This window comes from Elgaria multicarinata, chromosome 2, assembly GCF_023053635.1.
Source record: "Elgaria multicarinata webbii isolate HBS135686 ecotype San Diego chromosome 2, rElgMul1.1.pri, whole genome shotgun sequence".
Lineage (NCBI taxonomy): Eukaryota > Metazoa > Chordata > Lepidosauria > Squamata > Anguidae > Elgaria > Elgaria multicarinata.
The window spans coordinates 171,088,625-171,115,612 of NC_086172.1; the positions used below are offsets into that span (position 1 = coordinate 171,088,625).

The 26,988-nt window shown below is 43.6% G+C and overlaps 1 protein-coding gene across 2 annotated transcripts in view; it reads right to left on the reverse strand.

The window, feature by feature from the left end:
* BRF1 (BRF1 RNA polymerase III transcription initiation factor subunit) overlaps positions 1–26,988 on the reverse strand; it is a 242,979-nt gene that overhangs the window by 157,282 nt on the left and 58,709 nt on the right. For both annotated transcript variants that reach the window (XM_063118139.1, XM_063118140.1), the window contains one exon: positions 4,588–4,619. In XM_063118139.1, the coding sequence (XP_062974209.1) occupies positions 4,588–4,619 (32 nt within the window). The remainder of the gene's footprint in view (positions 1–4,587; positions 4,620–26,988) is intronic.

Sequence of the window (26,988 nt, forward strand, 5' to 3'; positions counted from 1 at the left end):
AACCCATCTCCCTCTGCTGCAGCATCCATTATTACAAAAGCTTATAAATACGCTGTCTACCTAGTTTTATCTATGGCTGGAGATAAGAGACAATTAAGAGCGGATGAAGATGGTTTACATCTCTCTTTTGACTCACTATCATCTCTGTCCAAAAATAAACAGCACAGAAAACCGCCTTATACCAAGTCAGAACCTTTGTCCCTCTCACCTAGTGCTGTCTACTCTGACTGGCAGCAGCTCTCAGGCAGAGGCCCTTTCCATCAGGTGATACCTGATCCTTTTACCAGGAGATATCAGGGATTGAACCTGGGACCAACTTCATGCAAAGGATGACCATACCTCCATACGTATTACAGCATGGACAACACTGCCTTTATCTTAACACCTCCAACTCTCAAGAACTTGCCTCCATCACTGACCTACTGTGGACCAATGCAGACAGCTAAGCTATACACAAACTTGATATCAAGGTCTTGAGGGAACTCCTGGTCGAAGCTCTTATGTACAATTTCCCAGCGTTTGGTTTTTATCATCGATCGAGATAGGAAGTCTCCACGCGCTGCACAGTACTCCGTTGCTCTGCTGTTTCCCCCCCCCCCCCCCCGGTATACCTTCATACATGTTTAACGCCAGTGCAAAAAGTCATACAGAAAATCAGCAGTAAGAAATTGGTTTAGACTCCCTTGGTGAGAAGTGTTACTGATGTTTCATCTCAAGAAAGTTTTTAAATTATGAAGTATTTATAACCTCGAACTCAGGCTTTATTTCCTTCCCCCACCCAGGTCTATATCAAGAGGAGGGGGGATATTACCAAAGGGCACTCAGTGGATCAATAACAAGGACGCATTGCTGCATTATGTCAATTGACTGAATATCTTAGAAGCTCTCATCCACTGCACTGGCCTATTTCAGCTGAAACAGCATTCCATTCATTTTTATTTCTGTCATCTGCATTTATCCAAAAGGCTTGCTTTTCACACGGTTTTTGATCATTTAAAAAATTACACAGCTATGTTCCGCTTTTGGGTCACCTAAAACCATCTTTTTGAAGATGAGGCATTCCTTTCCTACCGTTCTCATGCTACCCTTTGGAAGCTAGTGTAGCACGGTGGTTAAGGCCACAATCCTATGCATGTTTAGGCGATGTGTGTGTGTGGAATCATGAGACTGGCTAAGGAATGCTGAGAGTTGTAGGACTTTTCTCTTTCTAAACATGCACCTAAGAGACTTAGCTGTGAATCAGGGTAACCTTTGCCACAATCTCACGTAATGCAAGCCTCAGGATTAGGGTCAGAGGTCCATAAATTTTGCGTGGCCTTGGTAGATAAGACAACATGTATGATCACCAGGCCCCTCCCCCTTCTTTCTCTCTGACCTTGCAATGTGTCTGCAGGCAAGGTCAAGGACAATTCCCGGCTTTCACCCCACCCTGTAAGTTCAGAGCGGAAGGTACATACAACTGCAGGGACGATTCCTGCAACTCTCCCCTTCCTGCTCCAAACTTGCCTCCAGAGCCAGACAGAAAAGGTGAGTCATGTTTTGGTGCTGGCCAGGTAAGGTGCTCCAAGTGCTTCCACCGCTCAGCACCCAAACAGTTCCTCCCCACCTCAGAGCTGAAGGGGGGGGGGCAGAGCCTTTTCCTATAGTCATGCTGAACATCGGACGCTCACACAACCGGGGGGATCATGTCCACCGGCTCATCAACACCAAGGTGGAGGGGAAGGCTGGGGCTCCATTCATCCTCCTCACTCGAGTGGAACAGACCACTCACCGTGGCATGGGGAGTGAGTGGAATTGTGGAACCGTTTGCGATGACAATAACAATGTTGTTGTAAGGATAACTTAAATGTATGTGAAGCATTTTAAATACCCCAAAAGAGCCAGAGAAATGTTAAGTATTATTTTAGATCGCAAACTCAGCTGGGCCTCTCCCACCTCTGTGTGGCCTAAAGTTTCAAAGATCAATCTGTATTTGCTCCAAATTCATTTGACTCCCAAATGGCACAATGCCAATCACAGCAACACTAATTGGACAGCATATTAAAGACTGCAATGTGCAAGTAAGTCAGGGAACAGAAATTCCAGGGGGGAAGTCATAAAACTTTATTACTACGCTTCGTAATGAACATGTTCAAGAGAAGCAATTCAATCAGAAGGGATATCTAAGGTGCTCAAACAACTGGACACCGTATTAGGTTACCAGCTGTTCAAAACTTACTGTTAAAATAAGATCCAGAGTTTCATTCTGGAGATGACAAACGAAATATTTCAGGGGGGAAATAATTATTAGCAGATGATACACAGCGATGGGAGATCAAGGAGGTTTCTTAAGGAGGCATTTCAACATCTCTTGAGACCATCTTCCTTTACTATCAGTTAAGTCTTTTGAATTATTTCTTAAACGCCAGGAGTATTATCTGCACAAGTCAAGCAGCTCCCCAGACAATGTCTCCAAAGATTGGGGGTTGCCTTTGTGAGAAAATCATCCCAGTGAATAAGAGCTGTTAGTGTGCTCTACATTGAGCCCTCAGCTTCAGAAACTCCGTACTTCCTCCCATTCCATCTTTTCAGCTGTCAATTTAGAGTGGAGTTCCTGTACAAAGGAACTATTTTTTAACCTTCAATTCTTGACTTTTATGGGTGTGTCTTTCCCTACCACATCATATCTGCAGGCCTGTGCCTGTAAAATCCACGAGACTTCTAGTTTTTTTTCCCTTCCAGATAAGGAGGAAAGCGAGCTGTAATATTGAGAAATAAGCATCAAGGCTGGCAGACCTAAATTATCTTGGCAGGGGCAGGGGAGAGCCACAACATACACCCACAAATTCATAAAGTTGCTTGATATCATTTATAGATTAATCTCCCATTTCGCTGCTTCTGCAGCATAGCTAAGGGTATCAATGGCTGCTAGTCATTTAGAGGCAGTGTGGTGTCGTGGCTAGAGTGTTTGACTGGGAGTCGGGAGATCCGGGTTCTAGTTCTCACTTGGCCAAGGAAGATCACTGGGTGTCTTTGGGGCACTCACAGACTCTCATCCCAACCAACCTCACAGGGTTGTTGTTGTGAGGATAAAATAGAGAGGAGGGGGATTATGTAAGCTGCCTTGGGTTCCTTGGAGGAAAAAAAGGCAGGATATAAATGTAATAAATAATAATGAAAAATAATCATGATGGCCAAATATTACCTCCAGGTGCCTCTGAATACTGGGGGACATGAGAGGAAGGCGCTATTGCACTCAGGCCCTGCTTGTTCTACTTTAAAGTTCCTTCAGTTCAGAAAATTGTTGACAAACTCAATGATGGTGGGCTATAAGCCTCTGATACCCCAAACATGATTCCAGAGGCATCTAGTTAAATGAGGGATGCCTATAAGAACATTCTACTGTTCATGGAATTAAAAAAAGAATGGGGAAAGTTTATTTTTATAATTGTTGTTTGACATACTGTTAAACAGAGTCTGTTTTTAGAACGGGGCAGTACCATCCTATATATGTATACTCAGAAATAAGCCCCACAGAGCTCAACAGGACATGCTCCCAGATAAGTGTCTTTAGGATTGCAGCCTTAATCATTTTAAGAATCAAAATTTGTCAAATTACTGCAATTCCAGAAAGTTCTTTGAAGCTCCAAGCAGCCATTACAGGGATGCCAACTACTAAAGACAGCTGGGGAAGCCAAAAATAACTTGCACCAGCTGAGTTGTATATGGAATATGCAATAATGTGGGGTGGTCATATCAAACATAGGCAACATACATTTACAGCTATTGAGGCAATTGTTAATGTACAGACACTAATTTGCAGACTTCGGTGCAATCATTCACATGCAAGTTCACCAAGAAACAGAAGCTCATCCTACCATTACTGCAAGCATCTAGGAAGACATGACAACCCCCCACGTGCATCCATCTCGTACCGTTTCTGCTATCTTTCTCCTTGCAAACCCACCTGGGGACAGGACCATAGCTCAGTAGGAGCACCTGCTTTGCATGCAGAAGGTCCCAGGTTCAATCTCTGGCATCCCCAGGTAGGGCTAGGAAAGAATCCTACCTGAGACCCTGAAGAGAAGCTGCCAGTCAGTGCTGATAGTACTGGGCTAGATAAGCCAATGATATGACCCAATATAAGGGATCTTCCTCAGTTCCTAGTCTCCACTAACGTATTTTCTCTCCCACCATCGAGAACTGTGCCACTCAATTTCACCAGGCCTCTTTTGACTTCATCATCATCAACATCATCATCATCATCATCATCATCATCATCATCCCACAAAGTTTAGTTTGAACAGTGTATAAAATCTGACCTTGAGACACTGCATCAGCAGCATAACCATTAGCATCACGATAATACTAACTGTTGATTTGTTATTTGTAGAAGGGAGCGAGAGACACCAAACACTTGAACTCTAATTGCACAGAACAATTATCCCTGATTTACAATCCCTGTGATTTTCCTGTCCAGCACTGCTAAACCAAAAAAGAGATAATTAAGGTTTCCTGAATAGCACTCCCATTACTAGCTCTTTGCTTCCATTTGTTTGCAAGGGTTAATGCTCGAAGAGAATATTTAAACAAAAGCAGATACAATACCTGAAGGAGGTCGCTGAGGTCAAGCAGCATGTCTGAAGTGGAGGTTAAGGAACTTTAAGTGCACACTCAGGCCTGCCAGTTTACTGTTTGATTGGCAACTGGGAAGAAACACAAAAGCACTTTAATCTGAAAGCACATGAACAGGCATCTCAATTCGTTATCGTGGTTTTTACAAACACACACACACACACACACAATATCTGCTGGTTCATGAGCATTTAGGGTTTGGAGGTCTGTTGTTGTTGAAGAGAAGGTTGCTTAGCCTTTAAGCCAAGATTCTAGCCAAGAACACACACTAATTTCAGGAAGAACGCACACTGATTTCAGGGTGGAACGTTTATTGATTTGTCTGTTTATAGTATTTTATCCCCCTCCTGGTACAGCTTAAGTGCAATCAGTAAAGCAGGAGTCCCTGCCCGCAGGCTTACAATCTAAGAAGGCATGACACACAACAGGAAAAGGATGGGAAGAGTTGGGGAAAATCAGAATCGTGTTTAAGCAGGGCTGGTGAAACGGCCCTGCTTTCCCTCTCATGCACCCCACCACTGCCAAAGCATTCTAAAACCAGTCACTCAGGGCACTGCCACAACAGGCATCCAAATGCACTCTGCCCCACCCGCCCACCTGGAATTCAAGCACTGCTCTCCCCCTTTGCCCAGAACGTCTAATAAAAATAGACAGGTAAATGCATCATCATCACATTGTGGGGTTCTTGTCTCAACAGCAAATGATGAGGATTGTGGGACAGGAAAACATGCTTTTGATCAAACTACTACAGTGATTGGAACAAAATAACTTCGTCTCTGAAGCAGGGGAAATACCAGAAGGTATTCGGCATACCGTATTTTCTTAGACTTCTATTTTGAGCATCATCTGGAGGCTTCGATTCATCTCCCTCCTCCCCACCCCCCACACAGACACTTTTGGCAGCTTCCAGATTCTCCTTTTTTCTGCTCAGAGTCACCATTCAAAAAAGAGGCTGCCTGCTGCAACTCTGCATGATCCAAGGGCTTGCCCTTTCCATCTGGAAGAGTACCCAATCGTGCAGAGACACAGCAGGGGAGCTCTTCTCAGGGCAAGTAATTCTTACAGTTATACATTTCAAAAGTAAACCATTTGAATTGTAAGACAGAACAATGCCTCCAATTTTAATTCAGAAAGAAAAGCATGGCTCAGCTATTAGATGTTTGGCAGGCACATGGCTATATTAAGTTAACACCTAACTCATGTAATGTGCTTGCTGCTTTTCAGGCTTATCAGTCTAATACCAATAGCAACCTTCTCCAGGAAAAAACTAAAAGGAGTGAATGTTTAACCAAGAGATTGTATTGACCCACGGGGTCCTCCACCAATAGGACATCAGACATAGTCAACAAAAAGCCAGGTGTTCCTAAATCACATGGAACAGTACTTCACCAATGTTTCGCCCCACGGGGTTAAGGAACGAGAGCGTGCCTTTCTTTGGACTGCATTCATATTTATGCTACTATTCCACTCACCCATTGGGACTACAGATCATTCAACAAGTGTGATATCGTCTCTTCAAAAAAATCTCCTGCTGATCTTTCTGTCTGGCACAATGTTTTTGCCAGATAGATCCTGGAGAATAACATACCAAGTACTGTTCATTATTTAGACCACAACACACCAAGGATTTCATTAATATATATATATATATATATATATATATATATATATATATATACCCATCCCCACCCCAAAGGAGAGTACAATCTAAATGTATTATTTATCTGTTTGCTTGTTTGTTAAATTTCTATTCCCCCCGCCGCCCGACAGACACACACACTGTTTTTTACTGTTATTTACTGTTTTACTCTGTACAGCACCATGTACATTGATGGTGCTATATAAATAAATAATAATAATAACACACACACACACACTCCTCCAAGGAGTCCGAGGCAGCATACGTGATTCTTTCTCTCCTTCATTTTACCTTCAAAACAATCCTGTGAGGAAGGTTCAGCTGACTGGCAAAGGGTACTCTATGAGCTTAATCAAGGCTGGCCCCAGGGTTGACGGGGAGGCCTGAGCAAAATGTCATCTTGGGCCCCCACCCCTGCTTCTCCCTCAGTGGGCCCAGGGGAGCTTACCTGGCTTACAGGGCCTGTGCTCCAAGCAGGGCTGAGTGACTACATCAGCCCTGCTTACCATACTTTCTTACCATACACCAGAGGAATGCTAAGCTTGGCGTTGCGGGATGTTAAAAGGCTCGACTTTTGCAATGCGCTCTACATAGGGCTACCTTTGTGCCTAGTCCGGAAACTTCCAACTAGTGTAAAATATGGCAGCCAGGTTGGTCACTGGTACATCTAGGGGTGACCACATTACACCAGCTTTAAAATCACTACACTGGCTGCCAATTAGTTTCCGGGCGAAGTATAAAGTGTTGGTTATTACCTTTAAAGCCCTACATGGTTTGGGTCCAGGCTACCTGCGGGATCGCCTTCTCCCGTACAATCCGCCCCGCACACTCAGGTCCTCTGGGAAGAATTTACTTCAGTCAGCGAAAACTAAGCTGACAACCGTTACCCAGAGGACCTTTTCTTCTGCCGCTCCCAGACTGTGGAATGGCCTGCTGGGAGAGATCCGCCAACTCAACAGTATTCCTGAATATAAAAAAAGCTGCAGCTTGTCGTGTCATGCAAACCCAGACGGCAGGGGTTCTGTGAGGGTTAAACATCTCTTGCGTAAACCTAGGGCTATTTTGATCATGTGAACTGGGTCAATGTAAGCCTTACATCTTATCAGCAAAGGGGGGAGGGAATATTCAATGACCGCTTAAATTGGCACAACATGAAGTCAATATTATTTAACATTTGTATAGGGCTTTCAAGTGTTCAAAGAGCCTCAATCTTTACAACTGGATAGGGAAGAGAAGTCAATATTAATTTCCCCCATATTGCAAAAGGCAATGTGTTATGTGGGGGGAGGGGGGCTGATTCTGAAGAGAAAGTGACTTGCCAAAGGACACTTAGGGAGCAATTCTATGGCCACTAGACTCTGCCATAGGATTCTTCAGTTTCTGGGAACCGAGGTTGGAACCAGGGCTCTGACCTCGGAGGCCAGAAACTGTTCCCCCGCCCCCTCCCCTGAGCCCTGGTAGCCAATACAGTTCTCACTGTACCGGCTACATCTCTGTGCTTGGAAACTGAGCATAGAGAGGGCACTGGAAAGCCAGTGTGGTGTAGTGGCTAAGGTGTTGGACTGGGAATCAGGAGATCCGGGTTCTAGTCCCCACTCAGCCATGGAAACCCACTGGGTGACTTTGGGCCAGCCAGAGACTCTCAGCCCAACCTACCTCACAGGGATGTTGTTTTGATAACATGGAGAGGAGGATTATGTACGCCACCTTGGGTTCCTTGGAGGAAAAAAAGGCGGGATATAAATGTAATAAATAAATAAATAAATAAATAAAAAGGGGGCAATCCCAGATGTGGGGAGGGGACGAGACTTCAGAAGCTGCTTCACACAGCTTCCTATTGGGTCTCCAGGTCCCTCCCCCTCCCCCTCCCCAAAGCCACGGCTAGACAGGTGAAATTGCCCATCTAGGCAAAAATGCAGTACTGCTGGTGCAAGGAGGAGAGAGTCCCCTCCATATTCTAGCCACCCAGCATAGGATAGTTGGCAGACTCCGACTTCAGAGGCTGACTATCCGGACACGATTGTGCCCTTTGTGTGTTCATGGGAGAGATCTGAACTGGGGACTTCTTGGTTCACAGCTCAGTCTCTTAGCAACATCTCTACAATGAGAAGACCCCACTATAAGTAGATCCAACCAACTCCTCGAATATGCTTTTTCAAAAAAACACTTGTGTGTCTCGCAGGTATTTTCAAATTGTATGTGTGAGGTGGTACAAGAGCGTGTGAAGAACACAGGTCTACAGGTGCTGGAAACCCTTTCTGGGGGCCTCATGAAGTTGTCTCCTTGTGGGGGAACTTACTTCTGACTCAAGAGTTTGTAAAATAACCCACACAGTACAAAGGGCTAAATCAGTTCTTAAGGTCCTTTGTTACATGAAGTGCACAAGATCGATGGGCTGCACTAGCACATCCAGCCTGTGATTAAACCCTCTGCACACACATGCCCTCAGACAACTGCTATGCCAGCAAAACAAGAGGGTGGGGCTACTGCTTGCAGAACACACAGAAATGAATAGTTTTGTCCATCTCAAATCTTCTTGCCAACCCTTCAAAATGTAGCTATAAAAAGAAGGATCTGCGTATATAAAAGCCGGTTCCGAAAGATGCCTCATAATCGGCTGTGACCAGAAAAACGAAAGCTAAAGGTGGATCCGTGGAAAAGGCAGGGCTGGGGCCACAAGCAGGAATCTCAACTGCTGAAGTCATGGAGCAGGTTTGGGCACAATGGTCTCCGGAGATGCCATTCTGCTTCTTTCCTGATATGTATGAAAGGCTGCACCTCTGGATCCAGAAAGAAGAACCCTGCACTCATGGGATGCTCACTGGAGGAAAAAGCGGCAAGGAGGCGAGGTTTGCCAGGTCCTCCTCCCTCCTGCAGCTTCCCTGAGAAGCCACTGAGAGGATTTGGAGAACATCCAGAACAGTGTGGGATTCAGCAGGAGATGAGTGCACATGCTGCATACCCACAGGTCCAAGCAATATAGAAGCCCCACCTGTTCTAATGATGGGGCTTTTGTTAATGGAAAGCCAGAGCAATGGAGTACATCAGAACATCTGAAGAGCCATGCTAGAGCAGAACAACGGTCCATCTAGTCCAACATTCAATTCACACAGTGGTCAACCAGCTGTCGATCCACAAGCAGGACACAGGTGCAACAATACCCTCTTGCCCATGTTCCCCAGCAACTGATGTATATAGGCTTGCTGCCTCGGATACAGAAGGTAACGCAAAGCCATCAGAAACAGTAGTCACTGATAGCCTTCTCCTCCAGGAATTTATCCAACCCCCTCTTCAAGCCATCCAAATTGGTGGCCACTCACTACATCTTGTGGTAGCGAATTCCATAGTTTAACTATGTGCTGTGTGAAGGAGTCCTTCCTTTTATTTGTCACAAATCAGCTTCGTGGGATGACCCCGGGTTCTAGTATTTTGAGAGAGGGAGAAAAATGTCTCCTTATCTACATTCTCCACACCATGCATCATTTTGCACACCTCTATCAGGTCTCTCCTTAGCCTCCTCTTTTCCAAAGTGAACAATCCCCACTGTTGTAACCTTCCCTCATAGCGGAGATGCTCCAGCCCCTTGATCATTTTAGTTGCCCTTTTCTGAACTTTTTCCAGCTCTACAATATTGTTTTTAATTATGTTGACCAGAACTATACACAGAATTCCAAGCATGGCTGTACCATTGATTGGTATAAAGCCATTACGATACTGGCAATTTTCCTTTTCTAATTACGCCTAACATGGAGTTTGCCTTTTTCCCAGCAGACATACAAAGGGTTGACATTTCCATTGAGCTGTCCATCACAACCCCAAGATCTCTTTCCTAGTCGGTCACCGCTAGCTCACATCATATCAGGTTATATTTGAACGTAGCTAGAACGTAGCAGAGGTAGAGCACAGAGATGCACGTTCCAATTCCTCCTAATCTATGAAGCTTACGGAGGATGAAGTGGTCAACGTCTACTAGTTATGGTGACTACATATTATTTCCAGTATCTGAGGCAGTATGCCACTCAGGACCAGTTGTGGAGAAGACAAGTGGGAGGGTGCTTCTGCGCTCATGCCCTACTCGTGGGCTTCCCGTAGGCATCTGGTTGGCCACTGTGGGAACAGAAAGATGGACCAGATATGCCTGCGGTCTGATCCAGCAGGTCTTTTCTTATGTGACTTTGAGCCAGTGCCTCATCCCACTAGCCTATCCTTGTGAGGATTATAAGCGGATAGGCAACATTTACAGCATCCTGGGCCCAATGGAGGATGGGTGGAATAAAAATCTAAGCAATAATATTTAACATCTATATAGTGCAGCGTTCCCCAATGTGATGCCCTGGTGTTGGACTTTTTGTTGTTTATTCATTCAGTTGCTTCCGAATCTTCGTGACTTCATGGACCAGCCCACGCCAGAGCTTTCTGTCAGCTGTCGCCACCCCTAGCTCCCCCAAGGTCAAGTCTGTCCCCTCCAGAATATCATCCATCCATCTTGCCCTTGGTCGGCCCCTCTTCCTTTTGCCTTCCACTTTCCCTAGCATCAGCCTCTTCTCCAGGGTATCCTGTCTTCTCATTATGTGGTCAAAGTACTTCAGTTTTGCCTTTAATACCATTCCCTCAAGTGAGCAGTCTGGCTTGATTTCCTGGAGTATGGACTGGTTTGATCTTCTTGCAGTCCAAGGCACTCTCAGAATTTTCCTTATGGTCCAGCTCTCGCAGCCATAGGTTACTACGGGGAATACCATTGCTCTACGGGGAATACCATTGTTGGACTACCACACCTATAAGTCTTAAGACAGCTGATATAATGCATTAGAGTGATCAAAGCATATCACATATACTTTCTGAGCAATCCTTACAATACCCCTCCCTACATACATAGCCTTAAGAGAAAAATAATAATCAAAGAACCAATAATTGTTAGCACAAGAAAGACAAGAAGCTGCATTGTTGTGGTGATGATGATCAGAGCACACATTTTACACCTCCGTGCAGCAATATCTACTAATGCTTAGATGCCAAATTGCCAACCCAAAGGGGAAATGTGTCACTTGCTACCCATGGGATGGTCTGTGTAATGCATGCTGTGAGAGCAATTATCAGTAGGAAGCAGTTGTGAAAACACCCTTTGTTTTTAAGTTCTTTTTCTGAAAGAGAGAACAAAAGTTTGGGGCACTGTGAATCACAGAAAGAGTGACTTCATTCCCAACGATTGGCTGGAAGGGAAAAGGTCAGGAAGGTGGAGCAAGTAGTATGCCTAACTTTACTGAGGTCTTTACTGAGGATGGAATGCAAAGAACAAATCAACATTTGTCCCCCTTGATAGGATCCAGTTCAATATTATCCATGCAAACACTGCAACCAACACACACACACACACACACACACACACAGAGTCAACTCCCTTTTGTTTGCAAGATTATCCCTTTCGGCAAAGCCATTTGGTAGAGCTTTTTATAGACAGACTTTCATACCCATCACAAAAGGAACTATATAAAGAACAGGGAGCCACTAGTTTAACTGACTACAAAGGCAAGGAAACAGCCCTCAAGATTAACTCATGCTATTGTGTCTGATCGCTGTCAGTAGACCACTGTTTGTATCCAAACCAAGGCATGTAAGATTTGCACATGGCATAATGGAGGAGGGTGGATGAAACCCAATAGTAAAATATCCAGGCTCTTTTCAAGCCTAAACTCGATTGAGCCAGGCAGAAGGGCTGTAGAAATGATGGATATCCTGAGAACTGCCTTGGTGAAGCCAGTTGAGATTAAGACATCTCTGGGTTCTACAAGGTCCCTGTGGTCAAACTCTATGGTCAGGATCCAAACATACACCTTCACCACCCAACAAGCCACTCCAGGACGAAACTTTAGGGAATTTCAGTCTTTAATACGTCAAGAGAGCAGACCCTCCCCCTCCACACAAAATGGGATGGAGAAGCCCACTGTGGACAACGAATTGCTTCCAAAGGTCTACAACGTTCTTTGGATCCCAGCCTACAATACTACGTGCTGGTCGACTGGCCAACCGATCATATAAGGTCCTCATACCAAGAAGATACCATTGGTTCATCTTCAACCTTATAGGGTCAGCTCTGACTGGCAGAAGCTACCCAGGTTCTCAGGCAATGAACTCTTTCAAACCTGCTCGCTGGGATCTCTTTAACTAGAGATGGTAAAGATGGAACCTAGGAATCTAGTCTGAAAGCAAGGTGCATGCTCTCCTACTGAGCTATGGTCCCTCCCCATGTTTTATGGTGGACAACCTTTGGCTGTTGAGGGCCACGTGTTGAAGAGGGCCAGAGGGCCAACAGCGGACAGGGCCAGAGCCCAAAATGGGTGGGTCGTCCAGTTTTCTCCCTCTCCTTCTGCCATCTTTTACTCTCAAGGCTGTAGGTCATTCTTCCCAGGGGGCTGAAGACAGCTTTGGAAATTAGGTGCCTCCCCGTTTTATGGGTTGTCAGCCACAATGTGAAGGAGAGCGACTGCATGATTGAAGGTAACTAATTTCCTCACGATCTTGAAAACCTCGATGTTTCTTTGTCCACCACGGTTCTCTGATCAACAGTCAAAAACTGCACTCAACAGTTACAGCTGCATAACCTTCCTAGCAGAACCCAAACTTCTCCCTCGTTAGTTAACATACAGCCAGCACAATTAATGAAAGACTATGCAATTATTTAATTAGCCTCGTTAATTGACACTTGAAAGTCTACATCAATACCCTAGTGTGGTGGTGTGACACAACAATAAAAATAATCAGATAGCAAATGTGGTTAATGACACAGTGGCATTTAGAATATACATTCCATTAATTGACCAGAGACAGATTGACTGCTTATGTGCCTTGCACACCAAAACATGCTTCAGCTCAAATACATTTTTTCCCTTATAACTGCACCATGAACATTCAAAGCCAAAGAGGCTGTATCCGTTTCGTGCGAGATTACAGAAGTCTATGTATATCACAGATTCTTTTAACCAGGGATCTAGTGGTAAATTCTGAGGTGCAGCAGCTTATCATGACAGTCCCCATAAACATGTCCACAAGGAGAGGACAAAAATTCAGCCAGCAGTGCTGATCCATACCAACAAACCAGTTCTGCCAGTTTCCATCTCCACCAGGAGCAAGTCTTTCGTAAAGCTCATGGGTCTGAATTGCCCATTCAAAACTAGGGAGGTCGCAGCAAATGGCTCTGGAAGTCCCATGGGCTCCCCTGTGTCCACACACACACACCCGCCCCCCTGGAACCAGTTTATCAGACCGCAGTGCATTCAGGGGCCAGGATCTCTTCTCAATCATCCAAGTGAGGACATGGAATGCTCAAGTTACAGGCAGCCAGATTCCGGCTGGACATCAGGAAAAACTTCCTGACTCTTAGAGCAGTATGACAATGGAACCAATGACCGAGGGAGGTCATGGGCTGTCCCACACTAGAGGCATTCAAGAGGCAACTAGACAACCATTTGTCAGGGATGCTTTAAGGTGGATTCCTGCATTGAGCAGGGGGTTGCACTCAATGGTCTTATATGCCCCTTCCAACTCTACTGTTCTATGGTTCTATGATTTCAGGAGCCCACGTGGTCCAACAAGTGCATGGCAGCAATCACCACCCTCGTCCACTTATACAACGTGGGAAATACATAATTTCCAGAGCCTCCATTGTGCACCGCAATGGACGCTCCAGACGAGAGCGGACGGGCGCAACTTTGTCAGACACTCGCCGAGCCTCAAAGAAGCTCACATGGTGCCATGAGCAGGGGCAGACGGCAGCAGCTGTGCAAGCATCCGATGAGCCGGACGTGGGTGAGTTCATCCATCCCTATTCAAGACCAAGCCAAGCTCAATACTTTGCATTACAACAGGGGACAATATATTATTGCTGGGAAAATTCATTCCCCCACCCCCGAGCTACTGTGAAGATAGCAGCCAAGTTCAGAGGGAACAGGAAAGTTGAGAGGGGTGGAAATGGTAGATGATGTCAGCATTCCTGCTAATTAAAAATTGTTGGTGCATTCCTGCGATTCCTGGCTCCACCTCCACTAAACCACTGACTTCACTGAAAAACTATATTCCAAAACAAGAGGAGAAACTGAAAAGACTTCCACCCAGAAAACAAGGACCACACCAATCATACATCTAGTCCAGCGTTTGGTTTCAGTGGCCAGCTAGGTAGTTTTTGAAAGCCCAGAAGCAGAGAGGACATAAAGGCAACCGTCTCCCAGCTCACCAATTTACTTGAGACCACAATACCTGACGGAACGCGTCTCCCGACGTGAATATACCCGGTCACTACGTTCAACATCTAAGGTCCTCCTCCGGGTGCCTACTTCGAGAGAGGCTCGGAGTGTGGCAACGAGGGACAGGGCCTTTTCGGTGGTGGCCCCCAGACTATGGAATGATCTCCCTGACGAGGCTCGCCTGGCACCAACGCTGCTATCTTTCCAGCGCCAGGTTAAGACTTTCCTCTTTGCCCAGGCATATGGCAGCTAATCTTAATCACCCAAGTTTAGTTTTTTAACGGTTTTTAATGCCTTATGTGTGTATGTTCTGTGTTTTAGAATTTTAAATTTTGTATACTCGTTTTTATCTTAATTTTAGAATTTCTGTAAACCGCCCAGAGAGCTCTTGCGGTATGGGGGCGGTATGTAAGTGTAATAAATAAATAAATAAATAAATACCTCTCAGCACATAGTATTTAATGGCATACCTTCTCTGAAGGTGGCGGTTCCATTTAGCTTATCATGGCAAATAGCCATTGACAGCCCTACCTTCCATTAATTTAAGGCATTCTAAGTTTTCATTGCTGTTTTTATTGCCATTTTACTGTGTTCGTATTTTTATCACTATTAACATTTCAACTGATATATATATATATAGATTGCTGCAAGCCACGTTGGGAGAGCTTCTGCCCTGAAAGGCGGCCAAGAAATATTTTAAATAAAAGTAAATAAATAAGTTAAATCCAAACAGTACTTTCTTTTGTCTGTCTTGAATCTTGTGCCAACCATTTTTATTAAGTGACCTAGTACTATCAGAGAAGGGTGTGTGTGTGTGTGTGTGTGTGTGTGTGTGTCTATTCATTGTTGACCCTGTTCATGTACTTCAACCATGCCTTCTCTTCATCATTCTCCACCACCTCCTAAAATTAAAAGGGCCCGGAGAAATAAGAAATGCTCCAATCCAAGACAGCAACGAGATGAAAAGAGGCAATGACAAAGGCACAAAGGGATGAAAAACACCCTAAACGTTCAAATGAAATAAGCAGGGTTAGATTCTGAAAGATGAGAACTAACTAAAGCTCTCGCGTCTGAAAGGATGAAAAGAAGGAGAAGAAGATGGATGTCCAGAAGCAATTCAGCTCAGGCAAATATCACGCCAGCGATGGGGCGAATCCTCTGGGGCACAGCTATTTTACCACACCCAGGCTCCCACCGTACCTGCCCCCCCCCCAAAAAAAAGATTGCATCATCATTAGGCTGAGACGTGATCAGGCTGCCAGGAATTTAAGAGCAAAAGAGGGGGAGAAAAACCAGCCATTGCTGCAAACAAGAACAAACAGAACAGATTAATTTCGAAGATTAGAGCAATAACAAGGGGTGTTTGTTTTTGAAAAAGGCAAATTCCACACTGGGGAACATTAGGAAAGGAACCAAAAATAAAACTGCCAATATCATCATACCTTTATATAAATCTATGCTATGACCACACTAGGAATATTGTACACTGCTCTGGTCACCACACCTCAAAAAGGATATGAGCTGGGAAAGATAGGAGCTGGAAAAAGGGCAACCAAATGATCCAGGGCCTGCCGTAGCTCCCCCGTGAGGAAAAGCTACATTTGGGACTTTTACATGACAGAGGTGCATAAAATTATGCATGGTGTTAAGCTGCCTTATGCTGAGGGCTTCCCTAAACGCTCACAGAACGCGCATGACTGGCGACTCGCAGAAGTTTGTGACTCGATTACATGATGTCGTGAACAACCAGGGCATCTCCCACAGTATCCCTTGCAAATTCCACCATGGAAAGAACCACTTTTAAAGTGGTAGCATCCTAAAAAAAAAAAAAAAGAGCAGGATCTTCTGCCACTAGATGGCGCTGCTTCAATTGAAGTGAACAGAGGGGAAGTATTCGGTTCAAAGCACGTGGTCACCCCTGACCGTGTAATGCAGCCCGTAACAATCACGTCAAGAAGCAGGAAGCACAAACGTCCCAGGTAAGCAACATGATTTCTCCTTAATGTAAAGATGCTGAATGTCAGACCATTCATCCATTTAACCAATATTGTCAACCGGCTCTCCAGGGTTTCAGGCAGGATTTTTTTCCAGCCCTACTTGGACACGCTGAGGATTGAACTTAGGGCCTTCTGCATGCAAAGCATGTGCTCTACCACTGAGCCATGGCCCTTCCAAACAGTGGATAGGGCAAAGTGGACAGAGCGAAGTACTTCTTCATGAAGTGCAAAGTTAAACTATAGAATTTGCTACCGCACAATGTGGTCATGGTGACTGATTTGGACAGCTTTAAACAAATTTATGGAGGCGAAGGCTATCAATGACTACCAGTCATGAGGACTGTATATTACCACCAGTATCAGAGCAGTGTGCTTGGAACGATAAAGGTAAAACACAGAAGCTGCTTCTTTAGCTAGTATATCATATGCTTAACAATGAGTAACACAGAATGAACAGCAGGGAGAACACAGAAGTACTTTAGTGTGTCTACCTGATAAGCAAACGAATTGACATAAATACAAGGTGAGGTGTATAAAAAGGCTGATGCTTGAATATGTTCCTGACTGCATTTAAACTTTTATTTTGTTTTTAAAGATGTTTTTCTTTATAGACTGTAGAAACATTCATCTTATTTTTGTGAAAGTGGCAGCTGATGAGTCAAGCGCTGTATTCATTTTTTCAAAACCAATGCTCCAAAAGGCAAAATTGTGTTATTTATTACAAGAGCCCTTGAACCCTCTCTTCTCAAGGTAGGGAAATAAGCAGTTTTATGGGAGACACACGGATTTATTAGGGAGAGGCTATATGGTTCTAGATCATGGTTAAGCCACTAATGTCTATAGTGGGCCATGATTGAAAACTATTGTTTTATATAGTAACTAGCCAGCAATTGTGTTATCTGATATAAAGATTTGGGATAGCAACCTTTTTTAAATGCTTCGTTTTTTAAAGAGGACGACAAGTAGGACCTACAACAAAATGTTGTGATGTAGTGTGCCCTTCTTCAGTGTTCCAGCCAGCCATACCCTCTTCTAGGACACTCCGGCCTAATCTACACCAAGCAAGATATTCCACTATGAAAGCGGCATGAAAGCAGTACATAAAAGGCAGGAGCCACACTACTGTTCTACAGTGGTACTGAAGTGCACTGACAACTGTTGGGGCCCATTGACACATACCATATACCGCTTTCATGCCACTTTCATAATGACATATCCTGCTTGGTGTGGCTCCTGCCTTTTATATACCGCTTTCATACCGCTTTCATAGTGCAATATCCTGCTTGGTGTAGATTAAGGCAATGGCTAGACGGAGCAATATCTCAGGGATTGCCCTGGGATCATCCCTGTGTGTTCACAAGACGCACAGGGGATCCCAGGAGCAGGGAGGGATGATCCCTCCCTTGCCCTGGGATATTGTCATACCCTTTTCCCCTGCTTTTTCCCACCGTCTCGGGATGATCCCGAGACCCGGGATGTGTGGCCGGGCATGGCGGTTTGTCCTGGCTCCTCGCAATTAACAGCGAGGAGCTGGGAACCGGGCGCAGAGTGCGGGGAGCAGGAAAATAATTTTTTTATTAAAAAAAAGACCTACCTTTTGCGCAGTAGCACTTCTGCGCTGTTCTCCGATGGAAAAAAAACATGGCGGGCACGACGACCTCTTCCTTCCTGGACGTCGCACGCCGTGTGTAGATTGAGGGGGACGATCTCACAATCATATTGTGAGATCATCCCCCTCCACCCCCCTCGTCTAGCCATGGCCTAAGCCTTCGTTCCACTTGAACCAATGTCTGAGAGTGGTTTGGGGATGAGGGCAAACAAGGGGAAATTAAATTCAAACAAGACACAGTCATTGTGGGTAAGGAAAACGGACATAGGAACAGCTTGGGGCCAGGCTATCTGAAGGAACGCCTCCTCCCATATTATTATTATTATTATTTATTTATATAGCACCATCAGTGTACATGGTGCTGTACAGAGTAAAACAGTAAATAGCAAGACCCTGCCGCATAGGCTTACAATCTATGTACCTGCCTGGACCCTAAGGTCATCCTCAGGGGTCCTTCTCTGCAAGCCCCTGCCAAAGAAGGTGAGGCAGGTGGCTACCAGGAGGAGGGCCTTCTCTGCTGTGGCACCCCAGCTGTGGAATGAGCTCCCTAAGGAGGTTCGCTTGGCACCTACATTATATTCTTTTAGACGTCAGGTGAAGACCTTTTTATGCTCCCAGTATTTTAACAGTCTATAAATTAATTTTAACCTTGCTGTTTAAAATTGGTATTTTAAATTTGTATTTTTGCATTGCTGCTGTTTTTGTCTTGGTTGTGCTTTTATATTGTATTTTATATCATGTTTTTATACTGTTTTTTTGTTCTGAATTGTCTTAATTTTGTAAACCGCCCAGAGAGCTTCGGCTATTGAGCAGTACAGAAATGCAATAAATAAATAAATAAAATATCTGGCGTTAAATGGGATTGCACTCCCCCTGAAAGGACTAAGTGCATAGTTTGGGGATTAATTGGGGAAGCTCAGGTGGCAATGGTTATCAGGATCTACATTACTGCTTTAAAACGGTTTATAACAGTAGTGACTACTGTTAGGGCCCAGGACACCCTCCATGTACAGTTTTCAAGCCATTTTCAAAGTGACGTATCCTGCTTGGTGTAGATCTGGCCTAGGCTGGTACACCAGCCTGCCCTCTGAAGTTGTCAATACTGACCCTTTTCCCTTGCCCGCCACCAAAGGCAATTGAACTGTTTTTATGTCGTCTATTGTTGTAAGCTGCCTTGTGAGGACTTCTGCCCTGAAAGGCAGACAAGAAACATTTGAAATAAATAAATTAATGTCAGCTAAGTTGGTGAGTACATGGAAGAGAGTATTTTTGGACACTACTCCATCGGAAGCTTGATCAAGTCCCTTCTTGGCAGGCCTTCAGGACAGCTCTGAAGCAACCACTTGTTCATGTTGGCATTCTCTTTGTGGTATCTTCAGGCTGCCAGTTTTAATTGTTATAGTAGTTTTTTTATGGGTTTTTATTATTTTTGTTATTGGGAGGATTCCATCCTTAAAGCTGCCCAAAATAGTTTTAAATTGGTTTTTTTTTTTAAAAGAATTATATAGCACTTCTATGTGTTCTGGGTGCTTCACATACATTATTTCATTGTAGTCCTTTCAACAGGCCTATAAGGTTATAATTATATGCTCACAGCTATTTCTCTCCACAGGAGCAAGTGAAGGATTTTCAAATCACTGTGGAATGTTTTTGTGTTTTATTATCCATACATAAACATTGCAAGACATGTTACATAAAAAAAATATTAGGCTAACTCCCATACACATTTTGCTGAGAGTACCACTGAACACGGAAGGATGCTAACATGAATTCAGATCGGGCTGTTAGAAAGAGAAGTGAGGTGTTGCAGATGTTTTATACATCAGAAAGCTATTATAAATTTTTCATTATAATTGAGTGGTAGATAAATGCGTTTTTCTTGTTTGGTTTTAGGTTCAAATTATATTTTTACACAAATATTTGAAGGAGAGGAATAGCTCAAAACATATACGTAGGGGATTTTTTTTAAAAAAAAAGTTCAGAAATGTGTTTTTATTTGCATCTGTGCATTGCATAAGAAGGGCCATGCTGGATCAGACCAAGAGTCCATCTAGTCCAGCACTCTGTTCACACAGTGGCCAACCAGCCGTCGGCCAGGGACCCATGAGTAGGACGCAGTGCAACAGCACCCTCCTCACCCATTTTCCCCAGCAATTGATGTATACAGGCTTACTGCCTCTGATACTACCAGTAGCTTATAGCCATCAGGACTAGTAGGCACTGATAGCCTTCTTCTCCAAGAATTTATCCACACCCCTTTTAAAGCCATCCAAATTGGGGGCCAACACTACATCTTGTGGTAGTGAGTTCCATAATTTAACTCTGCGCTGTGTGAAGAAGTACTTCCGTTTATTTGTCTTGAATCTCCCACCAGTCAGCTTCATGGGATGACCCTGGGTTCTAGTACTATGAGAAAGAGAGAGAGAGAGAGAGAGAGAGAGAGAGAGAGGAATGTCTCCCTATCCATTCTCCACACCATGCATAATTTGCACACCAGGCTACTAGGAGGAGGGCTTTCTCCGCTGTGGCACCCCGGTTGTGGAATGAGCTCCCCAGAGAGGTCCGCCTGGCACCTACACTGTACTGCTTTCGTCGCCAGCTGAAGACCTTTTTATTCTCTCAGTATTTTAACACTTAATTTTAACTTAAATTTAAATTTTACTGTTCTAACTCTATTTTAATCTTATATCAATTTTGCTGCGTGGTTTTATCCTGGTTGTGCTTTTTATACTGTATTTTGTAATTGTGCTTTTAACATGTTGGTTGTTTTATTATGGTTTTAACTTTTGTGAACCGCCCAGAGAGCTTCGGCTATCGGGCGCTATAAAAATGTAATAAATAAATAAATATACCTCCATCATGTCTCCCCTTAGCCTCCTTTTTTCCCAAGCTATACAATCCCAGCAGTTGTAACCTTCCCTCATAGTAGAGATGCTTCAGCCCCTTTTGCCAAATCTAACATTATAATTTTCTTACATTTTAAAGCATATTTGCTTTGTCCTGGATGAATTGGAGGCCCCCACCCCACCTCACAAGACTGACAGGCAGGATGAAGCCCAGCGGAACATCCCCTTGTGCCCCCTACACTTCAGCCTCTACCGCCAGCATCTGGGGTCCTGGGTTCAGGAACGTATCCTCCAGGTCTGGCTTCAGGTACAACCGCTCACAGTCCTGGCTATATGCATTTCTCATTGTACGACCAATGCCTACAATCTATTGTGAAGAATACAAAATCCTGGTGTCTAAAAAAGAGAGGCATTATATAACTGTAACAAAGGAGAAATCTGGAAGCTGTTTGTTGGCATAAGCCATGTCACACTTGTAACATCTCAATACATGAAAGACTGAAAGATTTGTACAAAGGTTGAAAAGATAAACAATGGTACTGGGCCCCCTCCCAAATAATTTCATTCTTTATGAAATAATGGATTCGTCAGTGGTGAACATAAGCACCAGGATTTATCTACGCCTGCTAGTGCACATTTTTCTTTCCAGGAAATTTACAATGTGCCATAATTCAGAGTAACCGCAACACCTGAGCGTATCTTACAGCTCACAAGATTTAGAAACATATCAAGTTTTGTATCTTTTTATATCAGTACCTTATAATGTATTGCCTAATCAATTATGAGAGCACATGGTTTTTACGGTAAAAAAAAATACATTAACTCATGCAACTACACTGCTGAAGAATAGCAACACTTTCAGGGAATGCTAAAGAACATCCAAACTGTATATTGATGAAATCTTTTTGCTGTGTCAAAGAAGTGGAGTATAGATTTATGTGCTAGAAAGAAGAACTCAGTCAAGAAAGCTTTGGAGGACAACTTCTCCCTAGTCTTTCATCTGGGATATATACTGTACAACCTTCCTATTCAACACTTCAATTGCAGCCTTGATTACATCGAACATGACCAACCAATTAGGCCCAGGGAGGGAGTGGGGATAAAATTAGGAAAGAATGCACAGATATGATGAGAAATATCATGAGAAACTTAGGGCATGGATAGACCTACCTGCGGAGGGGGGATGATCTTGCGATTTTATGATCGTGAGATCCTCCCCCTTATCTACACACGGCGCACGACATCCCAGGAGAAAGAGGACGTCGCGCCTGGCATTATGTTGTTGTGTTTTCAATTGGAGAAGAGCGCTCGTGAGCAAAAGGCGAGTGTTTTAAAGGGAAAAAACCCTCCTGCTCCCCCACCCCCGATGGGCACAGAGCTCCTGAGGAGCTCCGTGCCCCGTGTGCAGTTCCTGGCTCCTCACGTTTACTCGTGAGGAGCCAGGATGAAAGCACAATAGTAGGCCACTCATCCCACGGTCTCGGAATCATCCCGAGACCGTGGGAAAAATCTAAATTAATGGGTAGGACGATGTTCCGGGGAAAGGGAGGGTCCATCCCTCCCTGCTCCCGGGATCCCCTGTGCGTCATGTGGACGCACAGGGATGATCCCAGGAGACTCCCTGGGATATCGCCACGTCTAGAAATGCCCTTAAATTCCCCAGTTACCAAGATACATAACTTCCCAGGGGCCATGATTAAAAACAAGAGTGTGCAAGTATGACCCATCATCCAGAAACAGGCTGGAGCCATGATTTCTGGTAAGGGCCAAAGCAGTTCTTTAACAGAGCCAGATGCCACCGCTTTCTGGCACATTCTGGGTCTGTCCCACAAAGACATGTTGAGGTGTGCATGACCCAGCCTGGGATGTCCCTGAACCACCCCACACCCACCTCCCATGGCCAGAAGTCTCTGGCATGCTAAGGGGAGCAATAATATTGCTGCTCTTTCAGTGCAACAAATGCAGGGCATAGACGGCAAGACCTAGGAGAACCCAGGGAGATTTTCAGGTTACACTCAGAGGCCTTTGAAGTGCCAAGCAGGAAGTGCTACTGCCTCTCTGCACATGCCCAGCATTAATTGCAAAATCCCAACCGTTCGTTGTTGTTAATAACAATAACAACAATTATTAACATAATTATTAACAATGTTATTATTAGTATTATACTATTCTGCTTAATATAAAAGAAATCTAAGCAATTCACATATAAATATTAAAAATGCATTTAGATATACTATTAAAAACAATAATAGTATACTCAATTACAATAACAATATAAATACATTTAAAATGCACTATTTAAAATGGTCTAATCTGCTGTTTGGGCAAAGTGATGTATGTTCATTTGCTCTCCACTATTTTTTTTTTCCAGAACAGAACCTAATTTAAGAATGGTCAGAATTTATGTTCTAATCTGACCTCTTATCTGTGCGTAGGGTCATTATAGTTCAGGAGGAAAGGCTAGTTCATCTACTACAAAATCAAGAAATCATCTCGTTTCTTCAGGAAAGTTAGAAATCCATAATATTAAAACGATGGTGCTAATCCATGCAGCTTGGCTTATTTGATAAAAAGTAATTACATTGCAATCCACATAAACAGAGTGCAATCTCAAAGCTGTTTAAGATGTGGTCATAAGTAGGAGCAGGGACAAGAAGCACAATTTGCACTTTCTCCATCACATCCAAAAGAGAACATTTGTTGCCTTCCGTTGCAGAGAGCTATGCAGTATCCTGATCTGGCAACAATTTATGGAGATTGTTCCCCCCTTCCACGTGATAGAGGAAAGTTATGGGAAACAGGAAGTGGAAACCAACTGTGCTCTCTGGGGTTTTTTCCCCCACTCCCTGGCTTAGGCCCTTTCTACACCTAAGGATGCACAGGGATGATCCCGGGATGATCCCTGGAAAAAAGGCAGGTACAGAAACGGCCTTAGTGTCAAATGGCTCTGAATTTGTCCAGTATTATGAAGCTGACAACATGAACAGCTGCACTCAAGGGCTAATAGTTTATCCTTATTTGTCTGATAATAAGCAGCTACCTGTCAAAGATTGTCATAAATTTAACAGCCTTCCACATAGTCTATGATTAACGGCATGATGTACGTGAAAGTACTGTGAACACTTAAAATACTAAAACACTTAAAATGGCACAGTTACAAGATGGGGGATACTTGGCTCAGCAATACTATAAACGAGAAGGATCTTGGAATTGTTGTAGATCACAAGCTGAATATGAGCCAACAGTGCGATATGGCTGCAAGAAAGGCAAATGCTATTTTGGGCTGCATTAATGGAAGTATAGCTTCCAAATCACGTGAGGTACTGGTTCCTCTCTATTCGGCCCTGGTTAAGCCTCATCTAGAGTATTGTGTCCAGTTCTGGGCTCCACAATTCAAGAAGGATGCAGACAAGCTGGAGCGTGTTCAGAGGAGGGCAACCAGGATGATCAGGGGTCTGGAAACAAAGCCCTATGAAGAGAGACTGAAAGAACTGGGCATGTTTAGCCTGGAGAAGAGAAGATTGAGGGGAGACATGATAGCACTCTTCAAATACTTAAAAGGTTGTCACACAGAGGAGGGCCAGGATCTCTTCTCGATCCTCCCAGAGTGCAGGACACGGAATAACGGGCTCAAGTTAAAGGAAACCAGATTCCAGCTGGACATCAGGAAAAACTTCCTGACTCTTAGAGCAGTACGACAATGGAATCAGTTGCCTGGTGAGGTTGTGGGCTCTCCCACACTAGAGGCCTTCAAGAGGCAGCTGGACAACCATCTGTCAAGGATGCTTTAGGGTAGATTCCTGCATTGAGCAGGGGGTTGGACTTGATGGCCTTGTAGGCCCCTTCCAACTCTGCTATTCTATTATTCTATGATTCTACTATATATAATTGATAAGTAAATTAAAATTCCAGCACAAAGATTTTAACCGCAAGAGATAAATAACCGTATCAGGCATTTTATGAAGTCAAAACTTCTTCTCACTCCAAAACTCTTGCTTAAGACATAAAATTAATTTGATCTGTTCATGGACTGAACTCTGTTTTGTGCGAAGGCCTGTAATAACTTCTCTAAAATAACTGGGAACATCCTTTCAAATGATCTTTAAGAAGCAATTTGGGAAGCTGGCCTAACATTGGCAGCTATGTGCATGTCCCCCACACACATATCTATATCTATCTATCTATCTATATCAATATCTATCTATCTATGTATGTATGTATGTATATATATAGATATAGATAAATATCGATCCCATGGGTAACACCATAGCATCTATTCATTATTTTATTGGAGAACCCCTACCCTCAAAGACTCAAACCAGTCCATTGAAGCAATATTCAAATTTATTTTCCAATTAAATTTAAAAGTTCAAAGCTTTACAATGTCATATGGCAAATGTCACAAGCTAATTTACTTTCAAGGAAAAAATGCAATCACTAAGGATTTAAAATGATAACCACACATACTTCCACTAAAAAGCCTTTTAACCAAGAGAAAAAGAACACTTTCTTAGAAGCGTCATCAAACTTTTATGCCTCTTAATCCTCTGAATATAGCAAGCACTTACCACTAGTCTCGTTTACAACACAGAAAGTGCTCTTTTCATTTTAAGGGTTCCTTTTAATCTTTTTTTCTGAAAGAGATGTTGTAAACTTATCTCAGTTACTAGAGCCCTTCACAAGATAAATAGGCACTGGTTGTACATATCATTTGCGTCTGGTAAAATAATAGCTGTCAGCAACAGGCTGGGAAAGAGGCAGTCAAGTCCTTTTCGCACGTTACACTATTGGGGTATGACTGTGATCCAGCACAAAGATTGCAATTTCTTTGGAGAAAGCGTGGCACCAGAAAACATCTACAAGGAACAATAGAGCTCCATGTTTACCATATCCCTCCAATTCTGACATAAATGTGGATCCCTGAGCATGAACCCTTTGTAGGTAGAATATAAGCTTTTTAAACAAATCATGAAGCGCAAACCGTTTTTAAAAATTATTTATTACATTTATACCCCACACCTTTTCCCTCCAAGGAACCCAAGGCAGCATATATAATCCTCCTAGTCTCTGTTTTATCCTCACAACAACAACCCTGTAAAGTAGGTTGAGCTGAGTATGTGACTGGACCAAAGCTTCCATGGCCAAGTGGGGACTAGAACCTGGATCTCTAGACTCCCAGTCTAACCCTGTAGCCACTACATTTTATTTATTCAAACATTTGTATCCCACCCTATATCATTGGGATCTCAGGGTGGCATATAGATAAAATCAATCAATCAATATAAAACAATAATTTGCACAGCTAAAAATGTTATCAAACAATTAACAAGCCAATACCAGTTAAAAAAAAATTAAACAGTAAAAACAATTAAAACTATGTGTAACTAGGCAAATTAGGCCTCAAACTCTTTGATAAAAAGCTACGTTTTAACTTGGCGCTGAAACGAAGCCAGCATCTACGCCAGTCAGGCCTCCAAGGGGAGGGTATTCCACTACCGGGATGCCACAACAGAGAAAGCCCACTCCCATGTCCCACCGTAATGTAAAATAGATCCCAAAGTGGATGTATTTGCACAACTTTGCATAGCGACTCACTCGTGGGGCAGTATGCAATGCCGCCATCATCGAAGCCCCAACCTCTCTCCCCAGCTTAGAACTAGAGAGGGGGTAGAGACTGTCCCCACAGCTGCACTGTGCTTGAAAATAAAACCCAGTTCTCCTCCTTCAGCTCCAAATGTGGAAAGACAGAGGATTTCACATGCTCCAGACCTCACAGGGTGGCCACTATCAAGGCCATATATCCCACCTTTTGCCCAATGCCGAGCCTCAAGGTGGCATTACAAGATGTAAAACATATACATTGAAAACCTATAAATATAAATATACAGGAATTAAAAATAAACTAAATAAGTTCCAATATTTATTAAACTGACCGTTATTAAAAGTCCTTGGCACCGACGGAGGTCCAGATTATTCGTCAAAGGCCTACCGGAACAAAAAGGTTTTTGCCTGCCTCCTTTAGAAAATTATTAAATCATCTTATGAG